The following is a 23,106-nucleotide window of genomic DNA, read 5'->3' on the forward strand; positions in this document are numbered from 1 at the left end:
AGTTACATTGGCATGATGGTGATCTGGGTCTTACGCCAACAGATACCAGCACACCACTGCTGAGAAATGGCATGTACACAAAGCTTGGTAAAACAAAGGATAGCTTGCAGAACTTAGCTAAGCTTCTTTCCTGAATGCTTTGAAGAAGCAAACACTGGCAGGCTATTCCTTTTCTCAATATCCTTAAAGAAATACTTTCTCCTGTAACAGAAGAAATACCAACCAAAAATTCCCAACAAATGAACATATACTAGAAGTAACAAGGGTGAGTGATAGCCTCATCAGTTTCTTAATCTAGCACTGACAGATCCTCTGAAAGGCCATGGCTACTAGTTAATTTGCTTCCAAACAGAAATGCTTGCATTTTCAACATAAATGCCTCTTCCACTAAAAACAAATGCTGTCCTATAGGAAATGTATTACACTGAACTTTTCCATCTTCACTTGAAAGTACAGGAATGGGGGGGGGAAATTAATAGTATCAGCACATTATGCCACACCTTCTGAATTCTGAGAACCAGGAAGAAATACTAACAAAACAAAAATAAAATGGGGGGGGGGGGACCAGGAAGAGAACAAATTGTTAAAACAAGCTGTATTTCAGAAGGAAGATCTGGATGGATTCATACTCGCTTTCCAGAACTAGTTAGCCTAAACTGACTAGTATTCATTATTACATAGCAAACATCGCTGCCAAAAATAAGATGTGGGATTTCTCTGAAGACTGACTGCGATGGAAGGATTATTTCTGCACATACAACATATTAAAATACAAGTTTCTATCATAATAGGACAGATGACATAGGGAAAGAAAAACTGAAAATGCAGAGTAGAAGCAAACCTTTTTATAAACCAGCCGCTGAATACTCTTCATATTAAGCTTTATCAGCATCACTATCAAAATAAAAGTACTATATACATGTATATTTGCTTGCGTCCAAGTATAATGTATACCTCACAAAACTTAGCTTTAGTTTCCAAACTCTGTGTTTAGATTGTATATTTTAAACCATGGGAAAGTGCCACTTGATTTTACTCAGGAATGTACATAAAATATCTGTTTAATATACATTGATGCAGTCCAAGATTACAAGTGGTCTGCTTGCTTAATGTTGTGTCCATTTAATGCTCTTCAAGTCAATTCCATCCTGTACCATTTCCCACAGTGGGCTGTAAAATAAGAAATGAAATCTATTGTCAAAACCTCAAAAATACAAATAATATTTAACAAAACATTTTCAGGAAATATACAGCAAAAAGAAAATGCTTTCTACAAAATTATTCTACAAGGGTGCTTTTATTTACTTACTGCATTTATACCGTGCCTTTCTCTGCAATGGGGACCCAAAGAGGCTTATAGTGTCCCATTCTCCTCCATGTTATCCATACAACAACGCTGTGAGATAGGCTAGGCTGATAGTGTTTTACTAGCCCGAGGTCCCCCAGCAAGCTTACATAGCAGAGTTGGGATTCGAACCTGGGTCTCCCAGATCCTAGTTCAACACCTTTACCACTACATCAAGCTGGCTCTTTTCCAATCTGTGCAGTACGCATTGGCCCCTAACCTAGTGCCCCAACTAGGTGATTTATTGTTACAAATTCTGGTCTCCCAACTAAATCAAAGAGAAGTCCAGTGGCATTTTAAAGACAAAAATAAAATTATTCTGGAATAAGCTTTCATGAGTCACCTCAGCTCTGGCTATGCTTATTTATGCGAATAAATTTTGTTAGTCTGTTCCACTAAAATCAAACAGGAGCCAAGTGGCACCTTAAAGATAAACTAACCATGAAAAGAACTGGATTTATTTAACAAGTCTTCCCTTCTAAACACCTTATTTAAGATGAACCTTTTCTTTTTAAAAAAAAGTCTTATTATGATTAATATACCAGTCTAAATCTAATGGGCATTGCACATATATGGCACTTTCTAAGGACTGAGTAATAAATATTATTTGGTTATTTGCTACTATTGACCAGGGCTCCCCCCGCCCCCATCTTCATTACGCTAACCACTGGACTTCAGTGACTTCTGGCAGTTATTTCCCTGAAAAAATTCTTAAATGTCAAATACTAAAAAAAAAAAATGTTTTACCTCATCTCTCTTAATCTCTTGACCTGGTGTATGCATTTCTTTACTGTATAATCTAGTTCTTCTTCAGTAGTAAAACGACCAATACCAAACCTGAAACAAAGTGAAGATGTTCATCAAACCCAACAGAGTATACAAAAGCATAATCTACTCCCAGTATCGCTGAAAGAACCAAGTATAAATGTCCACAAGAATTATGCATCTTGCCTTATGGATGAATGAGCCAAGTCTTCGTCAGTTCCAATTGCACGCAATACATACGATGGTTCCAAAGATGCAGATGTGCAAGCGCTAATGAGAAAGGGGGGGAGGAGAAAGAATTAGACACTATTCGTTCTTATATCAGCCATGGACAAAAAAGCTGATTGCACTACATTAGTAAGCTATCAATATATTTCTTCCACACCTCTATCCTCATTTAATTCCTTGCTTTTCTACTGCTTCCTTTGAAAGCCTTCCATTAATTTTGCAAAAACTTGTTATCTTGCAAAATCTCTCCTATTTTGTTGGTATGTAGTTCTGAGCTTATGTAGTCAGTAAAGCAGCAGACAGAACCAATGTTAGGAAAAGAGAGGTGCAAGAGGGAAAAAGAGTAATACAATACAAAGATGGGTACAAATATCATGTGACTAGAGAAAAGCAAGCAAGACAAAAGATGGGAGATAAAAAGCCTGATGTTTATATTATGGTTTGTTACATACCGATAGAGGAATTAAGAAAGTTGGAAATGTTAATGAAAAACTTATTTGAAACTGAAGTAAGTAAGTTCAGGTTAGAATCCAAAGAGACAACTCTTGATTAGATGTATCATAGACTCAGAGCCAGTGATCTTTTAATTTTGCATAATCTGCATTTATTCTGTTCTTTCTTCAAGAAACTCAGAGGGGCCTATATAAGGTTTTTCTGTCCATCCCTCCCCCTGCCCCACACAAAATGAAAAAAGTTACCTTCCAGACGAGAGAGCCACCTCTTTAAGAGCCATCAATAGGCTTTCTCCTTCCACGTAAGCAAAGGATAAATTGATGCAACCTGCAGAGTTAATGAGTCATCTTAGTCAAAGATACAATTGGACAGCGGTATAACAAAATCTTTGTAGGAAAACTAGCACTTGGTAAAATTGTCTTAAGTCACTTTTCAATAACCAGAATGTTTTTTTCTGCAGCACTTACAGAAACTTTACTTTTCATTTCTTCTAAAACCCTGACCTTGATAGCCCAATATAATCAGATTCCAGAAGCTAAGCACGGTCAGCCCTGGTTACTATTTGCATGGAAGACCACCAAGGAAGTTCAGGGTTGCGATGCAAAGACAAGCAATGGCCAACTACCACTGAAAGTCTCTTGCCTTGAAAACCCCATGGGGTCACCATAAGTCAGCTGTGACAGAGGGGAAAACTGTCAGCACAGCTATTATTATTTTAATAATATACCTAAAATGTTCTAGCCATTAATATGAAAAAGCTTTGGCAAAGTAGAGTGTGCTACTCTTTGAACCTTTCTCTTCCCCAGTACCTTTACACAGTGGTTTGCCTACAGCCCTGATTCAGAACAAAAATAATGGGCTGTGCATCATCTGCTACTCATTAGGCTTAATATTCTGCAGCATCTTGAAGATGAGGACATTACTAAATTATAATCAAAAGCCAGTGCCCAGTCATTACAAACACTGCTTTGGAATTATTCATTCTGGCTTCATATTGGAATTCTAGTTTAAACACAGACTTTCAATGCTATTGTTGAAAACCCATCTAAGATTCAGCTCTGACATTTTCCCCCTTGATTTTTGCCATCAAGTCACAGCTGACTTATGGTGACCCTGTAGTTATTACAATTCTATTTTAACTCCCAGTTTTAGCTTTCCTATCCCAAAGATATTCTGATATCACAGTGAATTTTCCTACATGCAATTTATTGTTGAGTTTTTGAGTTAGCACCCAACACACACAAGATTATGCATTACCCAACAGATTGCAGAGAGGGCCTTCAATTCTAAGACAACTCTGTTGTACTAATTTATTTTTAGGCCAATTTAGGAAGTTTGAGGCTATGAAAGATTATGTTTAAAAAGGACGAATACTATAGAGCTCAAATTAAGACAACATTACTGGACAAAAGAGAAACTCAACATTCTACCAGCAATACCTGGATAACGATCCACTGGATCTCCATTCATTACCACATCAGGAATTTCTGCCATTATTTTTGTAACTAGTCTGTCAGCTAACAAGCTAATTCGCTTATGGTCATACTGGGAAAGGAATAAGAAAATAATTAAGATGATTTACTAGTAAACAGATGAACCTTGACTGATTTATTATTCAAAATACCACATGTATCCAGTTACTTTCCCAAGAAGGCCAAGCAGCAATACCACATTTAAGATTTGCAAACACCATTATTTGCTGAAAACTTTATCCATAAGAATTACTAGGTAAACTTTCATAGTAAGTCAATCTCAAATTAAAACAAGTGTAATTACTGTAAAGCTGATCTGAGAAAAACATTTTAACACCATCTTTTGTTACACTTTTATTTACTTTATTTATAGTCTACCTTTCTCACTTGGACTCAATATGGATTACACAGAGTGAAGCAATATAATTGACAGGTTAGGAGATTCAATAAACAATACAACAGGATTAGGGTTGTAGAGCCAATCAGAAATATAAAAACAACTGAAGCAAAGCATAAGTATTAACATGACACATTAAATAATGCAAAAATTACATAGTAGGATCCTAGTTTCAGCAAACTAAACACAGTAATATAGACCAAAATCCTGAATACTTTATGAATAATTATAATTAAGAACACTATGATTAAGAAGTTTATAAGAGCAATCCTATAATAGGCTACCTCCAGATCCACTAGAGATTCCTATACTCAAGCAGAAACAGGGAGCCCCACCGAACAGAAGCAAAATTCCACACAATAGTAAGTTAGTACCAACACTAGTGGTTTGGAGATGGCTGGCATATTAGCAGGACAGAGTTGTAGCGGTGAGCCACAGGAAACAGAAAAAGGGTTCTAATTCCCAGATGTCTATAAATGATGCAGGCTAGAGGCCAGAGAGGACTCCTAAACACATGATATAGCATTACTAATTAAATGTTACTTCAAACTTCTCTTAAAATGGTTCTGCCAAGAAAACCCACGTTTTCTCTGTTGAAGCAAATTTTGTATATTATTTTAAAATTAAGAAAGGGAACAGTCTGCTAACACCACCTGGATAACAAACCAACTGTCCAGTGCCAACGATATCATATTACATTCTAATCCATACAGTCAAGAGTGCTGTCTTGCAGACTTGCTGCTATAGGATCTCATTAACAGTGCATTCCTGAGCGGAATGCCCGCACCGGGCTTAGGAGGCAACGCAGCGGCGCTGCCTCCTAAGGAGGTTTTGGCCCCGCTGAAACCTCCGCTCGGCGCAAAAAATCCATGCAACCCTCACCTGAAAAAAGGAGCGTTCCCAGGCCATAACAGCTTAGGAGGCCGCCTAATGGCAGCCCCACCCCCAGGCCAGCGCCAGGATGCCCCGGGTACGCCTCCCACAGTGCTGCCGCAGCCTTTGCCAACATTCGGACACAAGCAGAAGGCTCTGTTGGCATCCCAGCCCAGTGCTGCCCTGGCAGCGGCCAGCAACTGGGCCTTCCAGCCGGCGTTGGGACCACAAACGCCGGCATAAGTTGCCCGGACGCTGGCGCGGGGGGCCCTTATGTGTCCATGGGGCCCTTACGCCGGTGCAGACCCTGGCTGGCCTCCTAAACGCCTTTTGTCACTTTTCAGGAATGCGCTGTAAAAGCATTAACATATGGTGACTAAAGAATATGATAAAATAAAAGACTACTATCAAATCTGGAGAAGTTACACAGATAGATCAAGGTGCTCTTTATACCTCCATCTCTTGTTGCGCCAATTCACAAGCTGCTCCAAAGCCAACTACAAGCGGAGTTGGCACAGTCCCAGAACGCAATCCTCGCTCCTGGCCTCCTCCACTCTGTAGGGGTTCCACTCTTACCCTTGGCCGGCGCCGAATATAAATTGCACCAACCCCTTTTGGGGGGGAAACATAGAGTTCTTGCTCAGTTCAAACATGGAAGGCTTTGTACACAGTAATTTTCAATAAAAAAATCTCCTTCCAGATTTTTTTAAAACCAAGATCCGTAGTTATAAGAAGAAGCACAAGTGCCATTTTAAACTTTAAAACTTCCAATTTACAAGTATAATACCAGCAATAGTCTCCCAAAGACTGATTTCCCCCCTCGTCTCTTCTTTAAAATTGGCAACTAGGGTCACAGTGCCAGACAACTTTTCTTTATTTGCTGGAATGAAATGGTATATTGAAATAGTACTTGCTCCAGAAGAGGAAGGTTCTGGTGCACATATTCTCTTCAACATTATTTCACTTAAGAAAATCAAAAATAACTGCCTGACACTCTGGCCCTAAACAAAATGGCACCAGTAAATAAAGCCATGCACGTGGGTATATCCATAGATGTAAGTGGGTAATCAGTGGCTTAAACATGCCTCACTCTGTGCTGGACTATGACTTTGGTGCCCTGTTCAGTAGATGTGCAAAAGCTACTGTGAAGTGTAAGGTATGTGGTTAGGCATATGTTATGAATATATCTAATTCTCAACACAGCTCTATCTGTAAATACTTAAAAATCCAGAGATTGAAGCCATGAACAGACTAGACAATTCTAAAACTCCAGGTTTACAGAAAAATCTGAGATGCAAGAACAAAAAAAAGGTGGTTAACACACCTCCCCAGTAATAGAAACAATGCCCATACCTTAGAAAAGAGATCAGTGGTCATTGTGAGGGTTGCTAGGCAACCACAACTGTATTGCCAGCCTTCAAACTTGGTTTCTATCAGTAAAGGGCAAGGGGGCCTTTCTATGGCTATTTTAGCTCCCATCCACCTCTGCTCCCCTCCCTCCTGCTCTGGAAGGGGAATTAATTGAGACCAGGCCTAACAGCAATCACTGGGGAACTTCCTACCATGCAATCTGTGTGAATCATCCAGGTGTTGCAGTGGCTACTGGAAGAAAGGTGGCTAACAAATGTTTTAAATAAATAAATAGACCACACTGGCTTTCATGAAGTGGCTTCTGTTGCACAGTAGAGAGCAACTGGGCCTGGGTGAATCATGCAAGTCATGTGGTAGCAAGTCACTTGGGGTAGCTGTTGGGACTAGCCCTGATATATCTTATATCAGTGGCCCAAACACCCCTGGAAAGAACTCTGGCCCCTCCCCTGCCTTTTACTGACAGATACCAGGGCCTGAAGGCTGGCAATACTGTTGTAGTTGCCTAGCAATGGCCACTGATAATATTAGTTATTTAGAGGTACAGCTGCTGCTTCTATTATTTTGCAGGGGGTTAACCCCCTCTTTTTTAGATATCGTATTTTTCTGCAAATCAAGGACATATTCCAGGTTTGTAGAAAGATTTGACTTGTCTGCTTATGGCGCCAATCTCTGGATTTAAGTATCCATGGCTTTGGCCATGTTGGGAATTAGATATATTGATGATGATGAGCCATGAGAAACATCATGATCTAAATCTTCCTTCAAAAATGTTTTGGGATATTAATATTCAAGAAGAAATGAAGACTTACCAGAGCAAAATACTTATTGATCTGGTTATCTAAAAGTAATCCAATAAGTCCAGTACCTTTGGGACCATAGATTTTATGACCACTGATGCTCATTAAGTCAATTTTCATATCACTGACATTCAGAGGAATTTTTCCAACTGCCTGAGCCGCATCTGTATGAAAGAAAATTTTACGGGAACTGCAGATATGACCTGTAATACAAATACAGGAAGGGTAACAAAAGGACATTATTTATATCATGTTAAATTTATAAAGATTTTTAACAGACAATACAATCCTAAAGATAAACAGACAAAAGAAATTCCATTGGTTGGTTAAATTCTTAATAATTTGAAAAGTCACAGGACCTGGTAGTTGTTGGAGGACAAGTTTATAAATGAAAGAATTAAGAGTCTACTGCATGTTGAATGGCAAGTTGGTTCCATGTTGTTCTGGGATTTAGGACTATAAGAAGTGCTACATAATTGCTACAGTCTAAATGACTGGAGTATCATTCAGTCCGTAGCAATTATGCAGCAGTTTTATTATACAGAAATTATGCAGCAGCTGATACAGCTGCAGGTATTGTTTTAGAGTTGCTCAAGCCAGTACAAGCTGGGCAATTTTTAAAAAAAGCACATAAGAAAAGGCCTTCTGGATCAGGGTGATAGGGAGTGGATTTATTGTAGAAAGTATTATTTAGTGACAATTGCAATGATTGCAAGAGAGATTTAAATGCCAAAGTTGCAACTAAAATAAATGTTGAGTGAATACATTGTTTTAGGTAGGCTGGCCAACTAGAGATTACAGTGTAGCAGAACATTCTACAGAACAGGCTCGTTCAAGATTCAAATGCTTCCACATGAAAACTGTACACAGGAGAGGAGCACTATGCCCCAATGTATACTCTGAGGCCCTGGTGATACATAGGCTTAAGGCAGGGATGTCAAACTAATTTGTTACGAGGGCCAGATATGACATAAAAGTCACTTGGTTGGGCTAGGCCATGCCTTGCCAACCCAGACTGGGAACGGGGAGGGGGAGAGTGCCTCAACTGGCGAGCCTACAGCGGGCTCACCAGCCCAGATCGGGATTGAGGGGGTGGCTGCCTCGGCTGACCGGATAAGAGCTCTCAAGGGGCCGGATCCGGCCCGTGAGCTGTATGATTGACACCCCTGGCTTAAGGTCAAATTGTACTCTATTTTGTCATAATGCAGTTTTTAAAAGATGACAGTATTATAACTGCATATCACTGGCGTATGGTCTGCTCTCCATGGCCCAGAAAAAATCATTTGCAGAACTACTTAGCACCTCTATATATTCAGACTTCAGCAGATTTGTGGGGTAGGATGCAAAATTTTTGTCCAGAGAGCAAGTCGGAGGGAAACAGGAGGGGATGTAAACTGAGATTTTTTACTCCTCATATGTAAAAATGGTATAATTAGTTGTAAAGGCACTCGTGGAGAAATGTCCTCCACCCTAGAATTCACCCCAATGATCCAACCCTTGGGTTATACTGTATCCATGTTACAGGAGCACCTCTGCAACTCTGTAGCAAGCAGAGAGGACAAGCACCTAATGTGGTATCCATCCCACAAGTACAGAATAGGCAAGCTCTTAGTTATGCAAACAGAAAGCCAAATGAACAAAAAAGGGTTTGCCATTTCACATTTTGCTAAAATGTCACATCTCAAGGGACAGAGCCCTGGACAGCCAAATGGCTAGAAAGTTTCACTTCCTCCAGAGGCATGCAGTTCAGAACAACCCCAGGGAAGGACAGACTATTCAAGGGGAGATTACAAATTCCCAGAACAAAGGGAAACAAGCTCTCTTCCATCTTGCTTTTTTCCCTGGATGGGAACAAGCTGCGAAGGTCTATATCTTTACTTAGGGCTCCATCTAGCCCATGTGGCAAGGGACAACAGGGAGAAGTCCCAATTTTGAGAAATAAGGTAATGCTGGACTTTTTAACTATTGCAACTTCAAGAAATAGTAGCATGTCTTCATTAAACATCACTTAGGATAAGTATTTATGCTATTTATAGTTCGCCTTTCTTGTGGAGAGTCAAGGTGGATTACACAGTATAAATCAATACAATCAACAGGATAGGACATCCAGTAAGCAATGTAATAGGAGTAGGATTGCAGAAATCTGAAATTATAAGTATTAGTATTTCAGAAATCTGAAATTATACATGTTAAATGACACAGAAATTACATGGCAGGATAATATATACAGTAACAGACAGTATGTACTATACATAGTAGTATAGTCCACAATCCCTTTCCCTCCATTAAAGCCTTTTTCTGAACCATTCTTTTATAATATGGTCCTAGAACCATATAAGGTTAGAGGATTGCATGTTGTCACCTTTTCTTTGTATTATTGCTCACCCTGATGCTTGAATAGACCACACTCTTTTCATTTTTGTTTACTATACTTCCTTATATTTTGAATACTCTAAGCCTGATCTCTGTAAATATAACAACCTATCCGATTTTGCTATCTAAAGTGCAGTAATGGGAAAGGGCATCAGATAAGCTTGCCATCCCTTGAGTGCAATAGCTCAAAATTGCTGAAATGCAATTGATCATCCCCAAGCTAGCTAGTAGGAATGAAATGGGAGATATGACAACTTGGCAGAACATCTAAACGGCAATGCAGGAGTAAGGTGCTGGATAGGCAAATCCATCCAAGGGGAGATACTCATTGAATTGCTGGTGGTGGCAGTTACTATCCAGAGTTTTTTGGGTACCTCTTGGGAGTAAGGAAAAGGGGCAGTGGCACCAAGCAGACACCTGGGACAGCCACATGGTTTTCCAACCTCCCAGGTACCTGAAGATATGGGGGCTTGCAAGTCCATTCCGTCTCAGCATTCATATATATTATATCTTTCCCCCATCCTTCCATCTGCCTGTGACGATTATTAGGGGGCAAAGGTAAGCAGAAAAGACAGGTAAACAGCTGAGGAGCTGCTCTACTCATAATGATCAAGTACTTTTTCTAGGCATAGCAAATAAGCCAACGACTAACTTTCAAACCAGTACAATCTTATAGACCTCTTATGTCCCAATATAATGTAACTTCGTCATCATGCTCTATGAATGATCGATCTTTTTGATGAAGAGGCTAATATGGTCTACTTACCAATATCACTAACTGGTTGCTTCACTCCTATTTCGTTATTCACAGTCATTACTGAAACCAAGCTTGTGTCTGGTTGTATTGCATTTTCTAGGTCCTAGTAGAAACCATACAAGAAAGAGAAGCAAATCCTGTTGCATCAGAACTCCCAGGGAAAGCCTTTTTTTGGTAAACTATATTGAGTTTTAAAACCAAATTCTTACAATTCATATATAAACAATGAATGCTGAACTAAGGTTTTTTTAAAAATTGTACACATTGTAAAATGCATTTTTTTTATAAAACCAAGCTGGCACAGCTAATTACGTTACACATCCAAAAATGCTGGCCCTTTCCAAATCATAATTTTCCTCCTGCCTTCCAAATAAATTGCAGTTATCTTGTTTGTTGTAAACTGACCCCCCGCACACACACACACACACACACAAGGTTTGGGATTTTTCTGCAAATCTGGGTGTCCCTCCAGGTTTGTAAAAAGACCTATCTTCTGTGTGTATGGCCCCAATCTGTGAATATAATGATCTGCATTTGGGGCCATGTTGAGAATTAGATGCAATGATGATGTGCAATAAAAAAAAAACATGGTCCAAATCCTCCTTCAAAATGTTTTGGGATATTAATATTCAAGAAGAGAAAACTTAAGAGAACTTCAGAACTACATGGATCAAGTAGTTAGAAGTAGTTAGAATTTATGTATTTAACTGAACTACACAACTGTGGATTAAGTCTAAAATATTCCATCAGGAATTAAGATAGTTTAACTATGACCTGCAGTGGCTGAAGAGATTAAATTCTGTCCAGTATAAAAGATGAACACTTAAAACCAGTCAGCCATTGTCACTTCCACATGTCACAAACATTCTAGCATTTTTACCTATCGTAAGTAAGCATATTATAAGTAAATGACCTTGTACTTCTCAACCATTCCACAGCTGAAGAACTAAAAAAAGAAAGTAAAGCTGCATCCTGCTCTTCCCACAGACACATATTCATCACCAAGCGATTTACCTTTAAATCGATAATCCCATTTTTCTTTACAGGCAAGTATGTAACATTAAAGCCCTCAGCTTCTAAGGCACGACAAGAATCTAGCACACATTTGTGCTCAGTTTGTGAGGTAATTATGTGTTTCTTTCTGGATTTATAGAATCTTGCAACACCCTTTAAAAAGAGAAACGGAGAAAAGGTTATATCAAACACACTGGAAAAGCAATCTATTTTACAAATATAAAGTCAGGCGTACAAATCCTTAGCTATCTGGCTGCCCTGGGCAACCAAAAGTGCCATTCAAATAATCTTAAAACCTTAAATGTGAATTGGTTCTTGTAGGTTATCCGGGCTGTGTAACCGTGGTCTTGGAATTTTCTTTCCTGACATTTCGCCAGCAACTGTGGCAGGCATCTTCAGAGTAGTAACACTGAAGGACAGTGTCAGAGACACTGTCCTTCAGTGTTACTACTCTGAAGATGCCTGCCACAGTTGCTGGCGAAACGTCAGGAAAGAAAATTCCAAGACCACGGTTACACAGCCCGGATAACCTACAAGAACCAATGAACTCTGACCGTGAAAGCCTTCGACAATATCTTAAATGTGAAATTTCTAGCTTTTGTGGACACAGAAAATGTCTCAAACCAGCCTTCCAAACTGCAACTACTGTACTGGCAAATAGCAACCAAGGGAAACTCCTGCAATCTGTAAATCATAAAAAAGGAAATAGGGACCTGTGCTGTCCAAATTGTCTGTGGGAAGCATTTGAGACATAAGGGAAAAGAGAGGGCTGATAGTGACTAAAAAGACTCTGAAAGGTGACATGACCAGTTCAGTGTTGGGGAATGAGGGACATAGTCTCTGATGGGATTCAAATCAAGTCAGTTTAATGATTTTCTGAATGGGCTGCCACCATTTTTCAGTCACACAAGTACAATGAACTAAAAGTGGGACTGAAAAAGGAAAGCTCATTTTGCCACCACTCAGAATGACAGCTCTAAATGGCTTGAAAGGGTAAAGAAACAGGTTTAATTGAATGAGGAGAAAAATAAAGATCCACTGATAATGCAACTCCTGCTTTGAATAACCGATTTACATAAACACACAGCCAAATCTAAAATGCAATTTTACAACAAATTAGATTGCTCTAAGGCAGGCAACAGTTTAAGAACTGCAATAACAGCTAAACCTGTTTAGACCTTAACACAGTTTGACATAAACGGGCAGCCTGTTCCTGAAGGGGGGGGTGGATCTGTGGTGGCCGAGAGCGGCGTAGCAGCTCCACCTCCTCCAAGGCTTCCCGAGGAAAAAAATAAAAAAGGGGGGGGAATGCCCCATTGCACAAAGCGAGGCTGAACCACCCAAAAAGGTGGCACAGCCACGCCGCAGCTCAAGGGGGCGTTCCCGGGGCGAACAGGGTTAGGAAGCTGCCCAAAGGCAACTCCACCCCAGGAACGTCTTCATGCCGGCGCAGGCTTTCCCTTCCAGGAAATCCCTGCCGGCATGCTTGTGCTGGCGGCGGGGGCTGGCATGTTCGCCCCCATGCCGGCGTAGGTGCCAAGGTGGCACCCACGCCAGCACATGGTCATGCCAGTTCCTAAGGAGCTTTGCCCCCCTTCAGGAATGGGCTCTTAATCTCAATATAAATAAATGATAAACCCTCACAAAGTTATCATTAAAATGCACTGACAATGTTAAAAGACAATAAAACCTTGAAATCAAGATATTTAAATCTCAAGAGTGCACTGCAGTTCTATCTTGCTTTTCCACCAGGCCTATAATTGAGGGCAGCCACGGGTGTCATCTGCTAGCCTCCCTACCCCCCCTCCTTTAGCTCTAACTGATCATGCATTATGGAGGGGCTGTGTCTGACTGCCATGAACTCAGCAGCTACCATGTTCTTGACTGTAGGTGAGACTGCTTGATCTTATTTTAATGATATTTGATGTTATTTTTAATGTATATCTATTATGTTTACATTTATAATTTTATTATTGTTACTCACCCTGAGTCAGGCTTTGGCTGGGGAGGGTGGGATAGAAATTAAAATAATAAAAATAAAAAATATTCAAATTTGGAGTGTTTTTTTATAAAAATGTTTGTGGTTATAAATATTCCATTGATTTAAAGCAGATTGCATTTGTGTCTATTTTTAACACATAATAACAGATACAGAGAAAACAGAGAAAAAATACAAAAAAAATATAAAATACAAAATATGTAAAAACATACGTAAAATTACGAAAAAACTATTGTCCATATGGTTTGTTCCTAAATAATTGAAAATACATCCCAATATATCAAACTGTGTGTCTATTTTGAAATCTTAGCAGAACGTCTATTTATACACATTCCAACCAGACACACCGAAACATCAACAGTGTTCTACAGTATTCTACAGCCAAAAGTAGGAGCAGAAAATATTAATCTCTGAATACAATAGTATTTTATGTCATCATCATTAGGCGTTACAAGATACTCTTTTACCTTGATTGCTATATTGTTTGATTCTGTTGCTCCACTGGTAAAAATTATTTCTCTAGGATCTGCTCCAATTATTGATGCAACTTGCTATTAAACAGGGAGAAGAAGAATATGTTACAACACATGAAGCAAAAAAAGAAATTCACCAGATAATTTCTGCAATGCTTCCCAAAACAAAACTGCTTAGTTGCTCAGCAGAGACAGATTCATAATTAAAGGAAAAGAACCATCTGGAAGTCTTACTTGTCTGGCTTTTTCCATGGCTGATTCACTCTCCCAACCATATGCATGAGTTCTGGAGTGTGGATTGCCATAATAATGCACAAGATATGGCAGCATGCTGTCCAGAACTCTGGGGTCCTAAAACACAAAACCCAGCTTTACTTTATTAGAAACTCTAATCTCTTAACACATATAAATTCGTTTCTCCATAAATAAACTCAGATTAAAAAACAACACAGCACAATCTTGCAACTGGAGTGGAAATCACATACATCTATACTTGAAAATAAGTCAAACTGAGTAAATATGAACAACATCAGGGTTTAAATAGTCACTAGTTTCCCTTGTCATCAGTTAAACTTGGGTTTTTCCTCCAATCAAATCTATCAGGAGATGTTGACAGCAATCCTAAACAGGGTTACTCAGAAATAAGTCTCATTCTATTCAAATGGGGTTTATTCCTAGGAAAGTATTTTTAGGATTGTTTTGTTTTTAGAAGCTTCCCTTCTTCAAAAGCATGCTTAATTCACACACCAGAGGGGTAGTTGCTTGGACATCCAAGTACAGTGGCCGGAGTGCAGATTCATCAACATTTCCTTTACCTGGAAAAAGATATATGAGTTACAGATACAAATTCACAGAAAACACTAGTCTTTACTTGCCAGGCTCTGCCATCTGTAAAATAAATTAAGCAAACCGTATCCTATAAGCCACAGACCTAAAGATGACATAAAGATGACAAGGTATTAATCAGAAGTACCCTTGGGGGAAAACTACTACCTCTAATACATGGTAGAATCCAAGCACTGTTTCATTGAGTTCACAAAATATTAGAAATTGAGGCTATCCTGTTTTCATTTTTCTGAGTTTTCTCATTTTCAATTGCTGTAACTGATTTCTACATCATATGTCCTATCCTTTTGGTCGTTTTGACATACACCATGTAATCCACCTTGAGTCAGTGAGAAAAGGTGGACAGTAAATAACATAAATAAAAAATGTAACTCTAGACTAATAATTCAGGTATGACAATTTTATTTCAAACAAAAAGTGGGACTACTAAATTTGACAAAAAATTGAACAATTGACATCACAGAATGAATGCTACTTGCACCACAAATTAATAAGCAGAAAAGCTTTCAAGGAGAATATCTTCATTGACATTCATTGACAATTGACATCACAGAATGAATGCTACTTGCACCACAAATTAATAAGCAGAAAAGCTTTCAAGGAGAATATCTTCATTTTTCTTCATAGTTCATCAGACAGGATCTGAAAATAGTTTCAAATTAAGAATATTCATTTCCTATCGAGGCTTCTAACACAAAGCTTGTGCCTATAATTTTAACAAGCCCCAGATGTCACACAGCAGCTGTAACTCCCGCACTGGTATCCCAAATGTTCCTTTGCCCACTGCTGTGGAACACAGCTACAGCCTGTGGGAGAAAGCTGGGTGGATGGACAGTGGCAACTCTAGGATGTGGCATATCTTGTTTTGCTACATTTCCGCTTCTTATCCTATAATAATTATAAGCCTTCTTACAAGGCTGAACCAATAACTCTTAATCCATCCATTTTTATGGATCAACAAAACAATTTGGTTCTACCTCCTTGAGCTTTTCCTTCTTGTTTTTGTCACTGCCCAACATTTCTGGAAAAACACAACACACCATGAAAAAAAACCCTCACGTAAACAATGTTTACAAAGATTGGTACTAGAAAAATAAAATGAGGCCAAATAGTGAAAATGTCTACAAAATATAACAATGTTTACAGTAGCAGGGAAAAACATATCCAAGAGCATTTCCAGCCAGCACAATCAGTGTTAGCTCTAGTTAATTTTGTGCTCCTGCCTGTTATTAAATCTTCAGAAGCAATAAGACTGGCAGAGCTTCCTTTTCACGGTTTAAGATATTTCTTCGATGTATCAGTAATTAGGCTCCAGCTGATGGAAGATTCAAGAAACAGGAGCATATCTGGATTCCTATACATTACCACTATAAATATTTTGTTATCTTATACATTTTTTCCTACTACTGTAAACATTGCATTATATTTTTGTATAGATTTTCACTATTTGGCCACATTTTGTTTTTCTTGTGCCAGTTTCTGATGATGTAAATATTTTTATGTGAGTTTTCCCCCCCCCACAGGGTATTGTGTTTTTGCTTGGGTTTGTACACTCGGATCCCTTGTTTTTTTGCTGCGGCATTCCTGGCATGCAGCAAAACCGCTTCAGACCAGAAACCTGTAACAGAAAGGCTCCACCGGAGGTAACTGCGTAATTCAGCTTCAGCAAACACAACAGACCGTTTTGTGGCACTTTAAAGATAAAAGCGCTTAGTGTGGCATGCAAGGTGATGCGACAATAAATCTATTATCCTTTAACGTGTCACAAGGGTCCTTGCTGGCACAAGAAGATAAACCTTGGGACAAGGACCGGCCTGTCTGCTGTTACTTTGTAACGTGCCATGCTTGTTAGATTGATCTTATACTGAGCACAACACTCCGGTGCCTTTTAATCCTGAAAAATAAAAAAATAAAAATATTGCCTAGGTGCCTTTTAATCCTGAAAAAATAAAAATATTGCCTATGCTCGAACTGAAAAGGGACCTGCCAACCCGCGCGACTAAAAGGCATGGTCTACTTGAGAGTCCAGCCACGCCTGCCCTTCTGACAGGATCCAAGGACACGGATGGTCACTGGAGCCATTACCATGTGGCTGAGCAGCAGTTCCCGACAGCCGCCTCCCTTGGAAGACGGTCAGCCCCCTCGGAGCCCGCAACGCCGCCGGCCGCAGAACCCACATCGTCACTCCCTCCCAAGCTTCCTTTTCCCTCACAAACAACGCTCGACCCTTCACCCTGGCGACAAGAGGTTCGTTTCCTGAAACGTCATCAGAACGCGGCGGAAGAGTAGGCCGGACCGAGGGAAACTTGGGGCGCAGGAGAGCTCGAAGCGAAAGGTGAGCGGGGGGGGGGGGTAAAGGAAAGAGCTGGGGAGAGGCAGCGCAGGGTCTGTTTCCCGGTATTTCAGTGAGCGGATTGGCTGAAGCTTGGCTTTTTTTAAAACTCAAAAACAGGGTGTCTGTGCTCGACTCTTGGGGTGGGGGCTGGTTTCCACGGTGATGGGGGGAGGTAGATGCGACTCTGTGCTTTTATCTCTCTCTCTCCCCCCCCCCCTTTTGTTGCCTCATGGCGATTGAGAGAAGCTCAGAAACCTCGCGGGGAAGCACAGTATAAACGCCCGCGCTCACTCCCCCACGCCCCTGAATGTAAGATATTCAAAGTCGCTGAGGAAATATGGGTCCGGCCCCTGAGGGAGACGGGATCCGCGATTTTTGAAGCCATCGACCTTATCCTACAGCCAGCCTAACTTTTCTCATCAGCATTCGTTTACGGACCCATGGCAAGCTAGGGCGTGGTTGGCCGCCTTTAAACTACACCTTAAACTGTGCTTTAGCACTGAGGGGTTCCTAGCTTCTCTGAAGCATGACCCTTTTAAATCCTCATGGCAAAAAAACCTTAGATGAGAAACTGTCGTTGTTGGGCTTCTCGCAGGACATGTTATTAGATCTTGGGAAAACTGAAGCTTTTGCCAAAATTAAAAAGCGCATTAAAGAGCTCGATTATAACAGCACTATTTTCTGTGCTCGTCGCGTCTGTTCATCCCAGTTCTTCGGAATACCCCCTCCGCGTGGTCTGCCTGCCTATACATATTATCTGACAACTCCTCGTCTCTGTAGAGCTTTTTGCTTGGCTAGATTGACTGCTAACCCTTCTATGGTAATGCAGGGCAGAATTCTGAGTGTACCATACTCAGACAGGACCTGCCCTTGCTCTTCTGGCTCTATTGACTCATTAGCCAATGCCCTTTTGGAATGCCGCTTTTACGAGGAACTTCGATCGCACTATATTTCCCCCCTTTTAATATACAAATCCAATGCTTCTGTGACTGACATAATGCCTTTTTTACTAAGCGATAGGGACCCCAAGGGTACATTGTCAGTGGCAAGATTTGTTTCAATCCTTATATCCCTCCAACACTAGATATATGCTGCTCAAGATCAATTGATCAAGGAGCTTCTAAGAGTTGAAAGGAAAGGAAGGAACCATGCCGTTTTCTTGTATGAGAAAAGGTCCTAAATGTAGATCTGTGAAAGAATCTAGATATAGTGTTATTAAACCAGAGTCTTTGCTGTTGTCTTCTTGGCAGTGGGGAAAGTGTCCACAGGTTCCAAGTCTGGGTTACTTTCATCCAGTAAAAGCTCTATGGTACATTCATCTTGAGCAGTAAATAGTTTCTGTTATTAGTCAATTACCCAGTAAACAAAAGGAGTAAAAAAAAATTGCAGCTGTTAGAGTTCTTTTTGGATTCCAGTCAACGAATAGATATGTAACTAGATTATAAGGTTATAGATCAGAATAAACTTGCAAACAAGGTAAAATGTAACATCTCCTGAGGTAAGTTTGCCAGGTGCGTCTGGCAGAGGATGAGGGGGTAGGGTTGCCAGACCCAGGTTGGGAAACTCCTGGAGTTTTGGAAAGGACAGAGACCTCAGTGGGGCACAATGTCAGAGTCCACCCTCCAAAGCATCCATTTTATTCAGCTGAATTGATCTCTGTAGTCTGGAGATGAGCTGTAATCCAGAGGATCCCCAGCTCCCACCTGGAGGCTGGCATCCCTATCCTGAGGCTACCATACACTCTAGAAAGATATGTGCAATTGTGTGGATCTTTCCTAACAAACCAATTCATTCTGAATAAGGGGTAGATTTGTTCTGAATAAGGTAAACATATGAACCTACCCCCTCATGACTGCTGAGGAGTGGGTGTTTCACCTGGCCAGAATGAACTCTCTTAAAAGGCTTTTGAAGTCAACAGATAGGTATAGGAAGAAAGAGATTTCAGAGTGGGAGTACAAAAGAATTGGGATGAACAGGTGCAACGTGGCAGAGCTTCAGTGATCATTTAATTTTATGTGATTTCTCACCAAAGCAAATGCATGAAGGCCCAAGTCCTGGATAGTATCCAGGTTAACACTGAGAGCCGGGAGTTTCTCAAAGACAATCTTAAACCAAAGGGAGATGATTACTGTCTAAAAAGGATGAAACTCTTAGAAAGCTCACCAATGAGCTGAGATCAGGAGAAACAATAAAATAATAACGCTAGCTCCCTTGAAACCCAAGAAGGTATCTCTAGAATTTATTACATTTTTTGCTGATCGACAAGACCACTAGTGACAGCCTTTAATTAATATCATTAAGAGGCTATCAAAAGTAGTGTGGAAAAATTCCGGTGTGTCATCAGGAGTTTGTGGACTAAAACTAACAAGCCCACAGGAGTTATTCTCTTCAGTAATTGTATCCTATATACTGAAGTCTGACAACATCATTTCATTACTTATTATATTTCACAGTAAAGTGGATGGCTCATGCCAGTCATGCCATGCCAACCACAGGTATGGACTCCCAACTATGCAGAAAAGATTACTTTGGAAATTAACTGAAGGGGGGAAAGTGAATAAGTAACCTGATGGAGATTGAGCATGGTTCAAGATGCATAGAGTGTTGTAAGCAATTGAAAATTTGCTAAATAGAAGGAAGGGAAATTGTGAGAAGAGGGGAAATTAAATGGTCCACTGAAACCCCTGAGAGCTAGTAGTATCCTGGAAGAGAAGGTTTGGGGATTGCAGTAATTTGTTCCTCTTCCCCTCCCTCTGCAATTCCTATAGTCCCCAGTTTGTGTCTACTCCTTATCTTTCCCGAACTATAAAAATCTAGATTGTAAACTTGTTGGAACAGATATTTATCACACATACTTATGCTATTCTGTAAAAGAAACTGTACATGGTTGACACTTCATAAATAAAACTGTGAACAGAGAAGACAGAATTAGGCCAAGCCTCTTTAAAAAGCTTCTGTAGGTGTTAGGTAGTTGTATTTTATCCACTATGACCTCACCTGCATATATTTAGAGGAACTGATACTGATGTGCATATACAGACCTGAAAGTAGGAGGCTTAAGTAACAAGGCCTGTTGTAGCAGAGAGTTGCTTTTAGGTAATGTTCTTATTCATGTAAAAATAATAATGGTGACATCCTAAAAAGAATCACACCCTTATAAGTTCATTGAATTCAGTGTACTAAAAAGGGTATAATTCTGGTTAGGGTGGCATTATTAAATGGTCACTTGTGGAAAAAAATAATCTTAAAAGGCTCAAAAGGCCTTTTTCTAGCAGTTATTGTCTGTGGAGCACTCCATATTGATTGAAAATAGAAACTTTTGCATGTATAGAATCAATAGTTGTCACATTTGTGCTCAGTTATATATTTTTTCTAGATGCCTGTGACAGTCGGCCCATATGGGCAATCTCAACCCAGTTGCTTCGACAGAGTGAAAATGGGCTTCATGATGGGCTTTGCTGTTGGTATGGCAGCAGGTGCACTATTTGGCACATTTTCTTGCCTCAGGTATGTTGGAGTCAGACTGCTGTAGTTTAACATAATGTACATCTTAAGAAGAATCTTCACTATAACCCCTAATTCCATTTAATGAGGTGGAGTTTGGGAGGGGACACCATAAGCACCGCTGACAGATCTTTGCTTCATCTTCACATTGAAGTTCCCTGTCCCCATCCAAAAGCCACTTGGAGGGTTGGCACATCCTGCGAAACAGTGGCAGAGGTGGCTGCAGTGGGAAGGAGAGATCTCATTCCCTGCTGGCATACATGGAAGTTCTCTTGCTAGTATGTACAAATGCTCTGAATCCTAAGTGATGTCATCTCAGTATGAGAAGTATTTGAATTAGAATTTAGCTTGCACTGTCTGTTTGTTAGAGTTATTGCACTGATAATCTTAGAGAACCTGTGTGAGCCGCCCTGAGCCTGGCTTCTTTGATGGGGAGGGCGGGATATAAGTTTAATAAAATAAAAACAATAATAAATCACCAGTGTATTTAATCAGAGATGATTAAAACAGTGTGGAACATCAGACAATTTTCATACTTTCGTACTGTCTAGCTTTTTCGCATTCATCCCCTGAACTAATCTGTGTTCTTCAAGGAGACCATGTAAGCATATAGAGCATAATAAATTAACAGGAAAATCCAGCCATTTCTCATCTAAATCTGGGGGGGAAAGTGAGTAAAGTCCAAATTTCACTCTTCTAAAAGCAAGGTTTTTCAGTTATCCAAAGTACGTTTCAGTTTTACTACCAGGTATTTCATGCAAATACTATAGCAGTTAAGATTCAACTTCAATATGTAATGAAATTGTTACCATAAGCATCAATAAAGATATTAATTAATTTAGAAAATAATTTAGATTTAAAGAACTGCTTGAAAATGCCCAAATAGATTTTAAAGAATCTTTCCTTGAGTAGCAAATTCCCATATCACACAATCTATTCTGAAAGCCCCCTGTAGCCTCAAAAGTAAATTGCCACGTGGTATGCAGTGTTGCTGTTTGAGAAGGAAAAGTACAAGGCCCTTCTTGACTCATGGAACTAGTCACATGGGAGAGGATTCAGGGGATGGGCTTTGTTAACTTTTTAAAATTGTGGTCATTACACATTGACATTAATTGGCCAGCACCTCTTCTAAGTCAGGTGTTTTGATTGTGTGATAAATTAAGACCAGAAAATAACACTGTGACCCCTTCTTATGGCATACTGTGTTTCTTCTCTTTTAGGATTGGCATGAGAGGGCGAGAACTGATGGGTGGCGTTGGCAAAACAATGATGCAGAGTGGTGGCACTTTTGGGACATTTATGGCCATTGGCATGGGCATCCGCTGTTGATGTGGTTTTTTTTTACTCTGAAGATCCAAAGCCCCTGCTGATGGAGTTCTCGCAATGTAATATAATAAAAGTATTTGCACCAGGACTGAGTAATCAGTCAAAATGTATAGGTCTCTGGCTTTATTTCAGTATCAGCAGCTTGTGTTTTTGTCTTCACTACAAAACTGGAAGAGGCCAAAAGTAACAGAAGTTCATGCAGCTGTTCCATAAACCTTCTCAAATGCTGAAATAAGGATAGTTACTGTAGCCTAAAGGAGGAGGTACATGTCTTAGTAATTTTCACTCTAATTAGATAAGTCTATTCAGAACAAGTATACTTAGACCAGACATTTTTCACTCATTCAACAAATAATTGAATTGTGGAGTGCACTGCCAGCGGAAGTAATGATGGTTATGAGACCAAATGGCTTCAAAAGTGGGTAGACAGATTCACAAAGGATAGGTCCATTAATAGCTGGTAGGCATTGTGAGTTAAGGGAACCTCCATATACATAGGCAGCTAGCTTCTGAATACCAGTGCCAGGAGGCAGTATCAGGAGGTCTTGGCATCTTATGCTGTTAGTTGGCTGATGTGTGTATGCTGGACTAGGTAGACAGCTGGTCAGATCCAGCAGGTCTCTTATGTTTTTCTGAATCCTGCAGGATCTTACATAGGTACTGATGATTTGCTCACCAGACAAAACCGTTCTGCTAAAATAAATCTCTGCATGTGGAAAATCTGTGTATACATCCATTAGTATATGTAGAACAATTAATCCTCAGGATGTAATAATAC

General features: G+C 39.9%; 2 protein-coding genes across 2 annotated transcripts; one reads left to right on the forward strand and one right to left on the reverse strand.

The window, feature by feature from the left end:
- Positions 1–975: 975 nt before the first annotated feature.
- Positions 976–17,342, reverse strand: NFS1 (NFS1 cysteine desulfurase). Its single transcript, XM_056844860.1, has 13 exons — positions 17,249–17,342; positions 15,065–15,132; positions 14,552–14,668; positions 14,312–14,395; positions 11,846–11,998; positions 10,841–10,934; positions 7,770–7,904; positions 5,987–6,144; positions 4,231–4,336; positions 3,037–3,118; positions 2,297–2,380; positions 2,093–2,182; positions 976–1,170 (listed from the first exon to the last, which is right to left on the reverse strand). Exons 1-13 carry the CDS (start codon positions 17,340–17,342, stop codon positions 1,107–1,109), a joined length of 1,329 nt encoding a protein of 442 aa, XP_056700838.1. The 3' UTR covers positions 976–1,106.
- Positions 17,343–17,407: 65 nt separating this feature from the next.
- Positions 17,408–22,438, forward strand: ROMO1 (reactive oxygen species modulator 1). Its single transcript, XM_056845339.1, has 3 exons — positions 17,408–17,498; positions 20,875–21,005; positions 22,223–22,438. Exons 2-3 carry the CDS (start codon positions 20,875–20,877, stop codon positions 22,329–22,331), a joined length of 240 nt encoding a protein of 79 aa, XP_056701317.1. The 5' UTR covers positions 17,408–17,498; the 3' UTR covers positions 22,332–22,438.
- Positions 22,439–23,106: the final 668 nt, after the last annotated feature.

Source organism: Euleptes europaea, chromosome 2 (genome assembly GCF_029931775.1).
Source record: "Euleptes europaea isolate rEulEur1 chromosome 2, rEulEur1.hap1, whole genome shotgun sequence".
NCBI lineage: Eukaryota > Metazoa > Chordata > Lepidosauria > Squamata > Sphaerodactylidae > Euleptes > Euleptes europaea.

Bases quoted from the DNA above. Each gene is read 5' to 3' on its own strand.
- NFS1 (XM_056844860.1), bottom strand. From the start codon at position 17,342: ATGTGGGTTCTGCGGCCGGCGGCGTTGCGGGCTCCGAGGGGGCTGACC. The intron at 11,999-14,311 runs GTAAAAGAGTAT...CTCTTTTTAAAG, and splicing joins CAAACAATATAGCAATCAAG to GGTGTTGCAAGATTCTATAA. The intron at 7,905-10,840 runs GTAAGTAGACCA...TTTGTATTACAG, and splicing joins GCAACCAGTTAGTGATATTG to GTCATATCTGCAGTTCCCGT.
- ROMO1 (XM_056845339.1), top strand. From the start codon at position 20,875: ATGCCTGTGACAGTCGGCCCATATGGGCAATCTCAACCCAGTTGCTTC. The intron at 21,006-22,222 runs GTATGTTGGAGT...CTTCTCTTTTAG, and splicing joins GGCACATTTTCTTGCCTCAG to GATTGGCATGAGAGGGCGAG.